Here is a 16,484-nt window from a genome sequence, read left to right on the forward strand (position 1 = left end):
TGCTGATTTTGTTGGTTTGCCCACTAATAAAGACATGATCATTCTATACTTTTAATGGTAAATGTATTCTAACATGGAGAGACAGAATATCAAAAAGAAAATCCAGAAAATAACTTTAAAGAATATATATTAATTGATTTGTATTTCATTGAGGGAAATAAGTATTTGATCCCCTAGTATGCATTAGGAGTTCTGGCTTTCACAGACCAGTTAGACACTCCTAATCAACTTGTTACCTGAATTGAAGACACCTGTTCTAACTAATCACCTGTATGAAAGACACCTGTTCACAGAATCAGACAATCAGACAGATTCCAAACTCTCCAACATGGGTAAGACCAAAGAACTCTCTCAGGACCTCAGAGACAGGATTGTTGACCTGCACAAATCTGGAATGGGCTACAAAAACATTAGCAAGATGCTGGGTATTAAAGTAACAACCATTGGTGCAATTGTGAGAAAATTTAAGAAGTATAACATGACCATCAATAGACCTCGGTCTGGTGCTCCACAGAAGATTTCACTTCGTGGGGTGGCAGTGATCATGAGAACTGTGAGAAATCGGCCTGCAACCACACAGCGGGAGTTAGTGAATGACCTCAAGGCAGCTGGGACCACAGTCACCAGGAAAACAATTGGCAACACTTTGCGCCGCAATGGATTAAAATCCTGCAGTTCCCGAAAGGTACCCCTGCTTAAGAAGGCACATGTGGAGGCCCGCCTAAAGTATGCCAATGATCACCTCAAAGATGTACAAAGTAATTGGGAGAAGGTTCTGTGGTCAGACGAGACCAAAATTGAACTATTTGGCCTAAACTCTACTCGTCATGTGTGGAGGAAGAAAAATGCTGCCTATGAGCCCAGGATCACTGTGCCCACCGTCAAGCATGGAGGTGGAAGCATTATGTTTTGGGGGTGTTTCTCTGCCAAGGGCACAGGGCTACTTCACCGCATCAGTGGGAAGATGGATGGAGCCATGTACTGTGCAGTCCTGAGGGACAACCTCCTCCCCTCTGCCAGGAAGTTGAAAATGGGCCGTGGTTGGGTCTTCCAACATGACAACAACCCGAAGCATACAGCAAAGGCAACAAAGGAGTGGCTCAAGAAGAACCACATTAAGGTCATGGAGTGGCCCAGCCAGTCTCCGGACCTCAATCCAATCGAAAATCTATGGAGGGAGCTGAAGGTCCGAGTTGCCAAGCGACAGCCCACCAACCTTAATGATTTAGAGAGGATCTGCAAAGAAGAGTGGGCCAAAATTCCCCCTGATATGTGTGCTAACCTTGTGGTTAACTACAACAAACGTCCGTCCGCTGTGCTTGCAAACAAATGCTTTGCCACCAAGTATTAAGTGCTTTTGGCTAGAGGGATCAAATACTTATTTCCCTCAATGAAATAGAAATCAATTAAAATATATTCTTTAAAGTTATTTTCTGGATTTTCGTTTTGATATTCTGTCTCTCTATGTTAGAATACATCTACCATTAAAAGTATAGAATGATCATGTCTTTATTAGTGGGCAAACCAACAAAATCAGCAAGGGATCAAATACTTTTTACTCTCACTGTATATATATATATATATATATATATATATATATATATATATATATATATATATATATTGCCCCCCCCAAAAAAAAAAAAAAATCTTCCTGGCCCACCCTGTTAGTGAGAATTGGATCTGGCCCTGGAGTCACTATATTCCCCTTAAAGCTGGGGTAGGTATTTCTCAGAAGCATTTTTGTTATATTTCTTGAAATTCTCTTTATATCCTGACAGGAATGAATAAATCAAGTGCTCTGGCCATTCAAAAAATCTATAATCTGTAGTAGTTGCAGGGCAGTAAAAAGCCCGTCCAATCATTTCCTTTGGTCCAAATGAAATCACTAGATGGCATACCTGCCTGCCACTCTGCCCCTACAGTCATTGCATGTGACCAAAGTCTTCTACAAGGCTAGGCAGACATATTGCTAAAGCTAATGAGCTAGTTGACAGTTGTGGATATTAACAATTGCCATGTTTGTTGTTTACATTCATTATAACATGTTACATTCATGTTAGGTGTTTTCTTCCATGTGAATGAGACATGAGGGAGTTGGATATGGCAACAATGTGCTAAACCCCCCCCCCCCCCCCCCCCCCCCCCCATGCGTGGACTTGTCCTCCAGCAGTAATCAGGCAGTGCGCGTTCATGTCTATTGCAGGGAATGCTGAAGGGAAGAGGTGGGATTTTTCAATTGGATACTTTCAAAATCGAGCTTCGTCTTGCAGATTCCTCCAAAATTATCTACCCTAGCTTGAATTTGTCACTTGTCTGTTTATTCACTGCCCTGAGATGATCTGGCGACTTGTCTAGGGTGTACCTCACCTCTCACCCGTAGTCAGCTGGGATAGGCTCCAGCTTGCCTGCGACCCTGTACAGGATAAGCGGCTACGGATAAAGGATGGATGGATGTTTATTCACAGCTCTAAAATTATAGATTGGAATAATGTTTTCTATCATCTGTAAAAGTCTTACTGCCCACGGACCTGTGGGCTTCATGCCTTCCTTGTGAGCAGAGTCTAGATTCTAGTTTTTTTACTAGAATTTTTCACAGAGGAACTAAATTAACTACAAAGACATTGGGGGTCTTGTTGAACCATTAAGATGAGAAATCTTCAGCATTAAACTGGATACTTTTATTAGTATCTATTATTATTATTATTATTATTATTATTATTATTATTATCACTATTACAAAGATAAAAGTACCATTTAATGTACAAAAACAGTAACTTCTCTTTTTAGAATCTCGTAATGTGTACTGCATTTTAAAAGGATTTCTCTTTAAATATCCACACTGTTCTAAGAGATAATTAGAGTCTCTTTGTTAAGCCCAATTTTCTGAGTCTGCTGTGGATTCACTCATGCAAGGCACAGCTCCAGACTGTACCATTAAAAAAAAATTAATAATTGGCATGAATGGCCTACAGCTTCTTCATTCTTCATTTGCATGAAACATTTATGAACCTTATCTTCTCCATTGACCTTATTTTCTATTGTGGCACCATTGTGTTGTTTTTCCTGTTTGGATTTACTGTAGGTGGTTTGCTGGCAAAACTTGGCAAGATTAGATTATCTTTATCATCTTTTTTCGGTTTATGGCTTTAGCTGATTATACCCTTGAGTAAATATGAGTAATAAACAATGAAAAAGGAAAAAATCAGACAAAAAGAATGCTTTCCATTCACTGAGAACCCACTCAGTGATGAGTCCTGGGCACTGAAGAAATGGACATGAGTTTTTAAATCTAGCTTGTGTAAATGTAATCTCTTTTCATTTGATGATGTTCTCATCTCATCTCATTATCTCTAGCCGCTTTATCCTGTTCTACAGGGGCGCAGGCAATCTGGAGCCTATCCCAGCTGACTACGGGCGAAAGGCGGGGTACACCCTGGACATCACCACGATGATGACCATCGCCAGGTCATCACAGGGCTGACACATAGACACAGACAACCATTCACACTCACATTCACACCTACGGTCAATTTAGAGTCACCAATTAACCAAACCTGCATGTCTTTGGACTGTGGGGGAAACCGGAGCACCCGGAGGAAACCCACGCGGACACGGGGAGAACATGCAAACTCCACACAGAAAGGCCCTCACCGGCCACGGGGCTCGAACCCAGGACCTTCTTGCTGTAAGGCAACAGCGCTAACCACTACACCACCGTGCCGCCCTTGATGATGATGATGATTATTATTATTATTTAAAAAATGAACATGTAAAACCTGGACCAAGCCTGCCTCTATATTTTTGAGTTGGGTAAAGTGTGATAGCCTAAATACCATCTGGTTGCTTATAGGTATACTGTTGTCTTTTCTAACAAATACTGCTATCAATAGCTGACATTAGTATCCTGTCTTGTTTGGCGTTTTTACTATAAAAGCAAAGTGGAGTGAAAACCTAGCTTTGCTTAAAATGTGCATTTATGGTATGCCCATTTCTGTTGTGTCGCTACATTTAAATATGATGTAAGCAAGATGTTTTTCTTAGCTTGTTTGTGCTGGCTGAGGCTGAGAACGAAATGTCACTACCAGTGTAATGATGGAAATTATGTTTCTAATAGTGAATGGAGTGCATTCAAGTGTAGCCATGCCACCTACCTATCATCAGAAATGTTATTAGACCCCCTCTCATGATATTTTTCAGAAACTCAAGATCTAGTCATTGTTTATTTCAGGGCCACAGTTACATGCAGAACTGATATTAAACAGAATTTCAAAATAGCATACATTCAGTGGCCAGTTATTAGGTACACTTACCATATAAGTTTTGTTTTATAGGTGTACAATTACTTACCCATGTGCCGGTGTGTTGACATTCACATTATATCACCCCTCTCATTCTAATACATTAGCATTTCTATAGTAATGATAGAAATGATAGACTAATAATTCATTCACAGGGGCCTGTGTGGCAAATGTTCTAATACTCAAAGCCTAATGATTAAATGTATCTAAAAAAATGTGATTAAACAATGAAAAACATACAGTGGTGCTTGAAAGTCTGTAAACCCTTTTGATTTTTTTTTTATATTTCTGCATAAATATGACCTAAAACATCATCAGATTTTCACACAAACCCTAAAAGTAGATAAAGAGAACCCAGTTAAACAAATGAGACAAAAATATTATCCTTGGTCATTTATTTATTGAGGAAAATGAGCCAATATTACATATCTGTAGGCGGCACGGTGGTGTAGTGGTTAGCGCTGTCGCCTCACAGCAAGAAGGTCCAGGTTCGAGCCCTGTGGCTGGCGAGGGCCTTTCTGTGCGGAGTTTGCATGTTGCCCACGTGGGTTTCCTCCGGGTGCTCCGGTTTTCCCCACAGTCCAAAGACATGCAGGTTAGGTTAACTGGTGACTCTAAATTGACCGTAGGTGTGAATGTGAGTGTGAATGGTTGTCTGTGTCTATGTGTCAGCCCTGTGATGACCTGGCGTCTTGTCCAGGGTGTACCCCGCCTTTCGCCCGTAGTCAGCTGGGATAGGCTCCAGCTTGCCTGCGACCCTGTAGGACAGGATAAAGTGGCTAGAGATAATGAGATGAGATTACGTATCTGTGAGTGGCAAAAGTATGTGAACCTCTAGGATTAGCAGTTAATCTGAAGGTGAAATTGGTCTCAGGTGTTTTCAATCAGTGGGATGACAATCAGGTGTGAGTGGGCACCCTGTTTTATTTAAAGAACAGGGATCTATCAAAGTCTGATAATCTCAACACATGTTTGTGGAAGTGTATCATGGGAAGAACAAAGGAGATTTCTGAGGACCTCAGAAAAAGCATTGTTGATGCTCATCAGGCTGGAAAAGGTTACAAAACCATCTCTAAAGAGTTTGGACTCCACCAATCCACAGTCAGACAGGTTGTGAACAAATGGAGGAAATTCAAGACCATTGTTACCCTCCCCAGGAGTGGTCGACCAACAAAGATCACTCCAAGAGCAAGGCGTGTAATAGTCGGCGAGGTCACAAAGGACCCCAAGGTAACTTCTAAGCAACTGAAGGCCTCTCTCACATTGGCTAATGTTCATGAGTCCACCATCAGGAGAACACTGAACAACAATGATGTGCATGGCAGGGTTGCAAGGAGAAAGCCACTGCTCTCCAAAAAGAACATTGCTGCTCGTCTGCAGTTTGTTAAAGATGACGTGGACAAGCCAGAAGGCTATTGGAAAAATTTTTTGTGGACAGATGAGACCAAAATAGAACTTTTTGGTTTAAATGAGAAATGTTATGTTTGGAGAAAGGAAAAGACTGCATTCCAGCATAAGAACCTTATCCCATCTGTGAAACATGGTGGTGGTAGTATCATGGTTTGGGCCTGTTTTGCTGCATCTGGGCCAGGACGGCTTGCCATCATTGATGGAACAATGAATTCTGAATTATACCAGCAAATTGTAAAGGAAAATGTCAGGACATCTGTCCATGAACTGAATCTCAAGAGAAGGTGGGTCATGCAGCAAGACAATGACCCTAAGCACACAAGTCGTTCTACTAAAGAATGGTTAAAGAAGAATAAAGTTAATGTTTTGGAATGGCCAAGTCAAAGTCCTGACCTTAATCCAATCGAAATGTTGTGGAAGGACCTGAAGCGAACAGTTCATGTGAGGAAACCCACCAACATCCCAGAGTTGAATCTGTTCTGTACGGAGGAATGGGCTAAAATTCCTCCAAGCCGGTGTGCAGGACTGATCAACAGTTACCGCAAACGTTTAGTTGCAGTTATTGCTGCACAAGGGGGTCACACCAGATACTGAAAGCAAAGGTTCACATACTTTTGCCACTCACAGATATGTAATATTGGCTCATTTTCTTCAATAAATAAATGACCAAGTATAATATTTTTGTCTCATTTGTTCAACTGGGTTCTCTTTATCTACTTTTAGGACTTGTGTGAAAATCTGATCATGTTTTAGGTCATATTTATGAAGAAAAATAGAGAATTCTAAAGGTTTCACAAACTTTCAAGCACCACTGTATAATTGACATGGTGCAACTTTCTGCAAGGAGATTTTTATTTGACATAAGACAGGAATCAGGGTGGCACGGTAGTGTTGTGGTTAGCACTATTACCTCATGGCAAGAAGGTTCTGGGTTTGAGCCAGTGGCTGACAGGGGCCTTTTTGTGTGGAGGTTGCATGTTCTCCCTGTGTCTGTATGGGTTTGCTCTGGGTGCTCTGGTTTCCCCTACAGTCCAAAGGCATGTAGGTAGGTTAACTGGCTACTCTAAATTGCCCGTAGATGTGAATGTGCAGAAAGGAACTGGACACCCTAGTGCTGCAATTCTGGCCAAGTCAGCCAAACATGGTTTGGCAGTGATGAGGAATCTCAGGTGTCAGTACATTGTAACTTTCAGTTTCCCAACACTGGAGAGTCTTCAGGACAGAGAACTTTGCACATTTTGGCTTGGTAACATGACAAGATATGTTCGGGGTTTTTTTTAACGAGACAAAAAAGAATGATTATGTTGAAGCAATTGTTTATAGCTGCTGTAATTTAATCCCTGCTGGTCCAGGGTTCCTGGTTCAAGTCTGAGCTTGGGTTACTGTCGATATGGAGTTCTTGTACTTGTGGGTTTCATTCATGTTGGCTGGTGCTCTATATGAGTGAGTGTGAGAATGTGTGTGTGCATGATGCCCTGCAATGGACTGGACTGGCATCCCGTCCAAAGGGTAACCCTGACCAGGATAAAAGCAGTTACTGAAGCTGAATGAATGAATCATTCATTCATTCATTCATTCATTCATTCAATCATTCTTCATTTGGACCCCCCCTTCCCCCACATTTAACATAAAATATTAGTTCACCCAGCGCCGTTTCCATTGCTTCATGAAAGAATCCATTCCACTTGATTGATAAGACAACAACAACACCCTGCACGCAAGTGAAGTGAATCTCAGTGCAAGCAGAGAAATTTTGGTGCAAGGTGCAGGCTGCTCAAAAGTGGAGGAGGTAACGTCAGCCCCATTTCCACCTCACAGTGTCTAGCTTTTGCTAAAACCTTATTCTTTTGTTATATGCCCTCAAAATTAACCCTAGGCCACGTTAAATTAATGTTCAACTAAACAATGAAATAAGCTTAACCTAATGGGGTATTCTTGGTTGATGATGAATTGTTTGCAATATTTGCTCCCTCCCCAGACACAATGGACATAAGGACATTCTTTACAAAGAAGTGGAAAGTAAGTCAAAATTTCCCCACAGGACAGGTTTTTTTTTTGTCCCAATGGAAATATTAGTGCAGTTAGCTGGCTAGTCAATGTTATGAGATGTATCAGCTAGCTTAATGTTAGCTATCATTTAATTCAAACCCAGTAGGCCTACCTTATTGACAAAACTGCACTTGTTCATTGTGTGAAGTTCTTTTTTATGTGTCATTGCTTGACACAGTATAATTTTGTGTTATGAAGACTGCATGATGCCATGTCATTTTTGTTACGAGTATCGCTAAATCGGAAAAAAGTAAAATGCACCCACTAAAGTCACTGTCGGTGGTGAACAAAATTGCACCTGTTCATTGTGTGAAGTTATTTTTTATGTGTCACCGTTGCTTGACACAGTGTAATTTAGTGTTATGAAGTTTGCATGATGCCATGTCATACCTGTTCATTGTGTGAAATTATGAATATTCTTATTTTTAAACATACAGTTGAGTGTCACTATTGCTTGGCACAGTGGCATGTTGTGTTACATCTAAAACTAAATAAAAAAGGAAAACACAAAATAAAAAGTAAAATGCACCCATAAAGTCATTGTTGGTGATAAATTGTGTCACGTTCATCTCATTATCTTCGGCAGAGCAGTGGGTTTAAAAACAGGCTGATGAATATATGGACTAGTTGAATGAGGACTTATTGTTGAGTCTCTAAAATAGTCATTGAATTAAGTGACTTTTGTAGGTAAAATTAGGTGTTTAATAGAATAGAATAGAATGCCTTTATTGTCACTATACACATTTACAATGAGATTAAAGCATCTCCAAGTGCAAAACAGCGTGTAGAGTGAGGGGGGGAGGAAAAAAAACAACCTGTTAAAAATACACCAGAATGCAGGAAATGGCATCTAATTAATTAAAATTTTTCTGGGGGAGGACCCCCCACCAGTGTAACTCCCCCACATTAAAAATGCTTCTGATGCCCCTGAATGAATGAATGAATAGGACTACTATCAGTATACCATCAGAATGCGCCTGTACCTGACAGTTAGCATACGTACAAGTATTTTGATTAGTGTGCTTTTTAGACTGGGAATAAAATACACAAAACTAACTAACTCCATCTGATGAAGTCTCTAAATGAGACTAGAAACTTTTCGCTGTAGAGATCACAGAAATGCAGGAGCTGTTAATTTTTTTTTTATTATTGCAATAAAACAACAACAATGACATTGACATGTGACAATAAGGTAAAACAAGAACAAATGACTAAAACAAGTACATAAAGACAAAGTAAATTACATTAATCAACTAAAAGGAAAAAAAGAGGAATATATATTAGAGAACGTTCAGAAGTCTTGTATTTTTCTTATTATGTACAAAAGTATTGTACTTCTTCCCACTCCTTTTTCGAACAATGTGCGGTGTATTGTAATGTCTTAGCTCTTTGTTATTTTATTTATTCTTTTTTTGTCACCTTTTTCATTTTCTTTCTTTTGTATGTACAAATAGTTACATACATTTTTATACATGTTCGAAATAAATAAATTCATTCAACTTAAGAGAGTTGAGAAGAGAGGTCATTTCTAGAATGAAAATATTAAAGAGAGGCTGATTCTTTTGCCATTTCTGTTTATGAATGAAAAACTTCGCCTGTAAAATATAAAAATTAACTAAAAATGCAGGAGCTGTTCATACATCGCCGAATAATCGATTAGTGACGTCAGTGTGCTAGGCTAAAGCAGCTGCGCTTCCGAATCGATGGATTTAGATTTTGACAGAGCACACAACGCTGAGCTATGGCTGGAGACAAGGACATTTTTCTAAGAGCGAAACACCGAACGTATGAAGGTTTAACGGAAGGTATAGAAACTAACCAGGTTAACGCTACAGTTTCGATATTGTATAACTAACTGAACTTGATTTTCAGCGTTTAGAAGAAGGCTATGGCTGCATGCTACTAGCTTCCAGTTTGCTGTTCTGCATTGTCGTTTTCTGCTGTTTTGTGATAACGTTATCCACATGTTCCTTTATTTTTTATTGTCTGATAAACAGCAGTAGGGCTGAATGTGATCTAATTTGATAACTGTCTAAGAGGCGTCAAGTGCAGTTACTTGGCTTTAGTCAAAACATTGAAAGAAACCTAGTGCGCGGCTATTAGGCACTTAGCGGTAATGATAGTGTGAGTAAGTTCCAGTGAGGCACAGCAGCGCGTCATTCACACGAGGAAAGATTTAATTCAATGTCACTAACTCATACTTAGCAACTTCTCAAAATTCTCATGGGGGAGAAAAGTGCGTGAACGACATTTTCAATTGGACGAGGGAATGATGCGCGGTTGAAATGATAAAAACAGTGGATCCCAATTAATTGCAAACCATTTGAAGTTTATACAATGAAAGAGTTTTTGAATTGTTGATATTGTTCTATCAGTTACTCTAGGTTGTGGGATTCATGTATCAGGCATGAGAGCTCAGAGTGAAAAATCTGAAATAATAATACTCTTGTCTTGAATTTTAATATAATAACACTGAAAGGGAAGTCTGCTTAAATCAGATTTCTAGCTGAAAAATCTCCTGCCTGAATATTGTATCCATACAGAGACCCACAGAAAATAACACAAGTGATGCTTTAGAAGGATGTTTATCATTTCTTAAAATAGTCAGTGAATGAAAAGTATTATTGGATTGCATCAAATGTGTTTTCCTTCTGTGAGCTCATGTAAAAATACAGAGAACTATAATATAATATATAAATTAAATAAAATTTTAAGATTTAACCAAAATAGTAACAACTCAATTAAATAAATACTGCAGTGTCGTAGCACTACTAAAATGCATCTCTCTTACTAAACACTTTTTCCAACAGAATGTTTAAAAAGCACTAGAAATCCTATCCAAATCCTATCGGAATGCATCAAAGGAATTTGCTCATTTGCAAACTTTGAAAGTTTCTCATCTCATTATCTGTAGCCGCTTTATCCTGTTCTACAGGGTCGCAGGCAAGCTGGAGCCTATCCCAGCTGACTACGGGCGAAAGGCGGGGTACACCCTGGACAAGTCGCCAGGTCATCACAGGGCTGACACATAGACACAGACAACCATTCACACTCACATTCACACCTACGGTCAATTTAGAGTCACCAGTTAACCTAACCTGCATGTCTTTGGACTGTGGGGGAAACCGGAGCACCCGGAGGAAACCCACGCAGACACGGGGAGAACATGCAAACTCCACACAGAAAGGCCCTCACCGGCCACGGGGCTCGAACCCGGACCTTCTTGCTATGAGGCGACAGCGCTAACCACTACACCACCGTGCCGCCCACTTTGAAAGTTTTTCAAACAAAATTAAAAAATAGCACTATAAATACTACCATACTATCAAAATATACTCCGCAAAGAAATTCACTCGAATGCAAAATTTTAGTACGACCAAAATACACTCACTAGTAATCTTTCACTTAAAACCTCAAAACTCGATCAAAATCAATCACTTTCCAGATAATTCATTTGTAAACTTTCAAACGTAAATTCAAAATAGCACTAAGACACTACCACACTATTCAAATACACTCATCAAACAAATTCTCGGTCATGCAAAATTTCACTAAACACTTTAGAAGTTGTACAGTTTGTTTCTGAAATGGTTTGGAAGACTAGTTTAATTTCACACACAAATGCCCATTATATTCTGATTTAAGGTATCTTTACCTTAAAATGTGTAACTGGCTGGTCGAACGTTTGCTTATCCATGGAAATTCATTCTCCCATGCAACCTGGTATTTGCATTCATATTTTTGCCGTTTGGTATTGGGTTTAGTGGCCATGATGAATGACTGCTTGTAAAAAATGTCGAACAGCCTGGGTGAATCCTACATTACGGAAGTGACTGTCATTTTGTTTGTTGATTGGTTAAAAATCAGTTGACGTCAGCAGTGTTTCTCATACGATTCCGATTGGACATGATCGGGAATATTTTTAACTTGGCGGTAGGGATTTCCCCAAACCGGGAGATTATCCAGTTTTTAACAAATACGATCGGGAGACAGAGGCCGAAATCAAGAGGGTTGGCAAGTATGCTAACTTGCTGGATTTATCATCATGTAAATGACATGGACATACACAAGTAATGTCTTCAGGAGACAAATAAATGGTTATTTCAAATAATTAGTCCACAAACTGAACTGTCTGCAGGTTAATGTAGGCTGAAGGTGAAGTGGGATGAAATCAACACATTATAAGAACCAGTCTGTAAGCATACAAAGATCAGTTCACAATGATTACACACACGACATTTTATAGCAGGATAATGAATAACTCGTCCATGGATCAGGTAGATAGATTCTTTATGGTCATTCACATTACTATACAACGAAACACTGTTTGAGGGCTCAGATCACAGCAGCATATCAATAAAATAAATAATATACATGACCTTTTAAAAAGCAGCATATTGGCATATAAATTGCAGTATGTAATTATTCAGTGTAGCCAAACACAGTAAGGTGCAGAGTGCGAGTCCAAGTCCGGATCAGGCCTCCAGCAGAGCTTTTTCAGCCCTGGGGAAGAAACTATTTTGGTGTCTTGCTGTTTGTGACTTTATGACCCTAAGCCTTCCAGAGGGAAGGGTGTCAAAAAGACATTGGTCCGGGGTGAGTGCAGTCCGTCCTAATCTTTGTGGCTCTGTTTCTCAGCCTGGCAGAGTAGATCTGTTCGCAGGATTGAAGAGGGGTACCAATAATTTTCGATGCAGTCCTGATCCGCTGCAGATCTTTCCTCTCCTCTGAGGTGCAGCTGGAGAACCACACGATGCATCCATAGCTCAGAACACTTTGTATGGTGCACTGGTAGAAGTTGGTGAGGAGCTTCTGTGAGAGCCCAGTTTTCCTCAGGGATCGCAGGAAGAAGAGTCTCTGCTGGGCCTTCTTCACCACCTCTCTGGTGTTCACTCCCCATGTCAGGTCCTCTGAGAGGTGAACACCGAGGTACTTGAAGCTGTTTCACCTCCTCTCCAGAGATCACCAGGCTGGCGTTTGTTTTAACCGGTCGTTTTCTGAAGTCCGTGACAAGGTCCTTTGTTTTGTTGGTGTTGAGGAGCAAGTCACTGTTCTGATACCAAGATGTGAGGGTCTGAACTTCCTCTCTGTAGACTGCCTCCTCGGTGTATGGCGATGGGTTTCTCAAAAGCCACTTAATGCTAAGAGGGGTGGGTTTCCCAAAAGCCTCTTAACGCTAAGAGCATCTTAACTAGGAGTGTTCATTGGTGATGCTTGCTAACAATTTAACCAGGGCTCGATATTAAGGACTGCCCGATTGCCCGGGGCAAGTGAAACATGCATTCAGGCAAGTGGGATATGTGCCCGACCGGGCAAGTTGGAATGAGCGCATATTACGAACTAGCACCACAAAAATTAGGCTTTTTGATCTTTTATTTCAGTTCCTAAAAGCGTCCCTCACTACATATCCACCATTATGTCTTGGCTGTTTTCTTAGTCTCGATTTCATTTACTGCTTTGCAAGTTATTTTATATACCCCCACTATTGTAGTATAGTACGCCTACTGTTTACAGACCCCTTGCGCATGACGTCACACATCACGTGATAATTACAGCTGGGGTCAGACAGACACCATCTTTCATGTAAGCAAGACTTAATCTGTCTTCAATATGGTTAATTTTTGTGCTGTTTTTGCTTGTTCAAACAGAGAAATAGATAAAAGGCGTTACCGTCTCCCCGCTATCAAGAAAAATGTTAACAAAGAGAAGCAAATGCTTCAAAAGCAACAAGGAAATGAGTGGTTAAAGAATACGAGGAGAGGAGCTCAGCCTGAAAACTCCACAGAAATTCACGATTGTATTTAAAATGTCTCATCTCATTATCTGTAGCCGCTTTATCCTGTTCTACAGGGTCGCAGGCAAGCTGGAGCCTATCCCAGCTGACTACGGGCGAAAGGCGGGGTACACCCTGGACAAGTCGCCAGGTCATCACAGGGCTGACACATAGACACAGACAACCATTCACACCCACATTCACACCTACGGTCAATTTAGAGTCACCAGTTAACCTAACCTGCATGTCTTTGGACTGTGGGGGAAACCGGAGCACCCGGAGGAAACCCACGCGGACACGGGGAGAACATGCAAACTCCGCACAGAAAGGCCCTCGCCGGCCACGGGGCTCGAACCCGGACCTTCTTGCTGTGAGGCAACAGCGCTAACCGCTACACCACCGTGCCGCCGTATTTAAAATGTATTTTACAAAAACAGAAAGTCAGAAGTGAGTATGTAAGAGTTTGCTTAAGAATCTTGTTTTATTTTTTTCTGCTTGCATTCGAGTTAACTTCTTCATGAAAGTGTTTGATTTTCTTAAAGGTGAAGCCGCTTCCATATTCGACACAGAAAACCCAGACTGGTTTCAAACAACTCGGGCATAAAAAACTCAACAAGGAGCGACATGCGCGATAAATCCTGAAAGAACAGATTAAGAGCAGAGAGAGTTAGAGCTTTGTTTCTGTTATCAGAGGAACACAGTCCTGTGCAAAATATTTATGTATTTTTTTTCTTTTTAAATCATCCACCTCTAGGTTTATGAAAAAAAAAACCTGCGCTGCATCATGACACACCTGCTGCGCTGATTCAGTTACAGGTTGCCGGGTCTGTATAAAATGCTCACAACCTACACACTAAACAATTTTAAACTCAAACATTATCCTGTCTGACACAGCGCAGGTTTTTTTTTAAACCTAGAGGTGTATGATATAGCAAAAAAAGATATATAAATATTCTCAAACACAGTACTGTTCAAAAGTCTTGGCACCCTATTGTTTTCTTCATACAAACTGTTATAGATTTCTACATTATTGAGTAATGAATCTACAGTCTGAGAGAGTTCTACACAAACACACTGAACTTTCCAACAGCTGCACGCATGTGAAATGGAAATAAATCGACTAAGGCAAGAAAAACTCTTTTGGATAAAATTGTTATTGTCCGTTACAAGTAAAAGTAACCAATAACTAAACTTAATAATAAACTTAATCAATAACCAAACTTTAACTCAATGTGTGATCATTTAATGTTGCAATTCACAACTATTCTATGGTTTTCCTAAAAAAAAAATAGTACTTGTAAATAGGGGGCAAATGGAAATTTACCCCCACTTGCCCCCCAGGGCAAGTGGGTTTAAAAGTTAATGTCGAGCCCTGTTAACGATGATCTTTGTGCTACGATGCTTTTGGGAAACCCACCCCTGGTCAGTGAAATATAAGCCACTTAACTTGCTCTGTAATTGTTATTAAAATAAGAAACCTGTATAAAGTAGCCTACCTAATGTTATGATGATATGCTAATATAAATAAACAGGTCGGGGTGTATAATATGATGCGATGATAACTGCTTCATTAGGATACGCAGAAACGGAGATGGGCTGCGAGGCCCGCACCAGAGCTCCTCTCCTAATGAAGTGCCTTGCACAGTAAGGTAAGACAAGCGATGCTGTACCCCCATCGTGTTGTCTCTTTGGACCTCCACACCTGATACCAAGTGGTGCACAAAAGTGCCACAGACCTGACGGATATGGAAGTTGCCCTGCAGTGACAACTGACTTGCCGAGTGATTCCATCCGTTGGCCATTTGAGTGGCTCTTCCACATGCCATCTGGTGGTGCACCATTGACCCTGTTGGGTTCATCTGCCATACTGCACCGAAAAGTGCCCTGCTGCTAGCACCTTATTGGTGATGTACTATTTAACCCATAGCTGGAACCCAGGCAGGTGCTACCACTCTGGGTCAGACCGGACCTGGGAGCAATGGTGATTAAGGGGTAATGCCACTTTCCCCAATACTCAAGTCCTCTTGAACCTAGACTCACCACCGGTTGCAGTTTAAAGTCATACCTGGGACTACATTATAATCTATAATATGATGCACCAGAAATATGAACAGATTTTGCTGTAGCTGACACTTTACAGTACTTTGCAGACGATGCTGCCCATTTGGTAAAAACTGAAAACACTGTTAAACAGTGCTTGAAATAACTAGTGCAGAAAATCAGCTTGTTGGGATTTTACGATTGGATTTTGCAAGATATATTAGTCATGTGAATGAGACATGAGGTAGTTGGATAGGACAAGACATGATGCGCCCAATGCATGCTCTCGTGGGCTGTAAATAAAGAGAAAATCAACCAACCTTTGATCAGTGCAAGAGGCATTGGTGGCCAATGTTCGGTTTGACTGAAACAGAATCATCCACTTTCAGACACATGGTGTAATTATTTTTTTTTCCCTTCCTTCCCCCCCCCCCAATAACATGGCCGGAGTATTTTGCTATGCACGTACAAAACAGAAAACATGTCGAAGATATGAAATTATTCAATTAAATTGAATTACATGTCAAATTTAAGACCAAAATTTTATTTCTATCATATGTAAATAAAAAAAAAAGAGGACATCAAACTAACATCGGTTATAGACTACATTTATATCTTCAGTTTGACATTTAATTGACTAAAATTGTGCATTCATTAGTTAATAACAGTAAAGTGTTTCATTACAAGTTAGTTTATATTTTATATATGAACAGGTATCATATTACATGGTTGTGCTAAGAGATGTAGTTTACCTTGGAGTAGTCAACATATTCACAAGTGAACGAAGCGAATGAGTGAAGATATTTTTCAACGCGAAGATGAACTTCATATCTTCATGCAACCGTGTGATTGTTCTTTATATTATATGGGCACACACAAATACACAAGTTAATTTAAAAAATTCTAATTTT

General features: G+C 40.2%; 1 protein-coding gene across 3 annotated transcripts in view; it reads left to right on the forward strand.

Annotated features, from left to right (window-relative positions):
* The first annotated feature begins 9,459 nt into the window (after positions 1–9,459).
* cpped1 (calcineurin-like phosphoesterase domain containing 1) overlaps positions 9,460–16,484 on the forward strand; it is a 64,140-nt gene continuing 57,115 nt past the window's right edge. For 2 of the 3 annotated variants that reach the window (XM_060939686.1, XM_060939688.1), the window contains exon 1: positions 9,460–9,565. In XM_060939686.1, the coding sequence (XP_060795669.1) occupies positions 9,502–9,565 (64 nt within the window). In that variant the 5' untranslated portion in view covers positions 9,460–9,501. Of the gene's footprint in view, positions 9,566–14,287; positions 14,358–16,484 lie in introns of all 3 variants that reach the window. The other variant, XM_060939687.1, reaches the window with a different exon arrangement.

The sequence above is a fragment of the Neoarius graeffei genome, chromosome 14 (assembly GCF_027579695.1).
Source record: "Neoarius graeffei isolate fNeoGra1 chromosome 14, fNeoGra1.pri, whole genome shotgun sequence".
Taxonomy (NCBI): domain Eukaryota; kingdom Metazoa; phylum Chordata; class Actinopteri; order Siluriformes; family Ariidae; genus Neoarius; species Neoarius graeffei.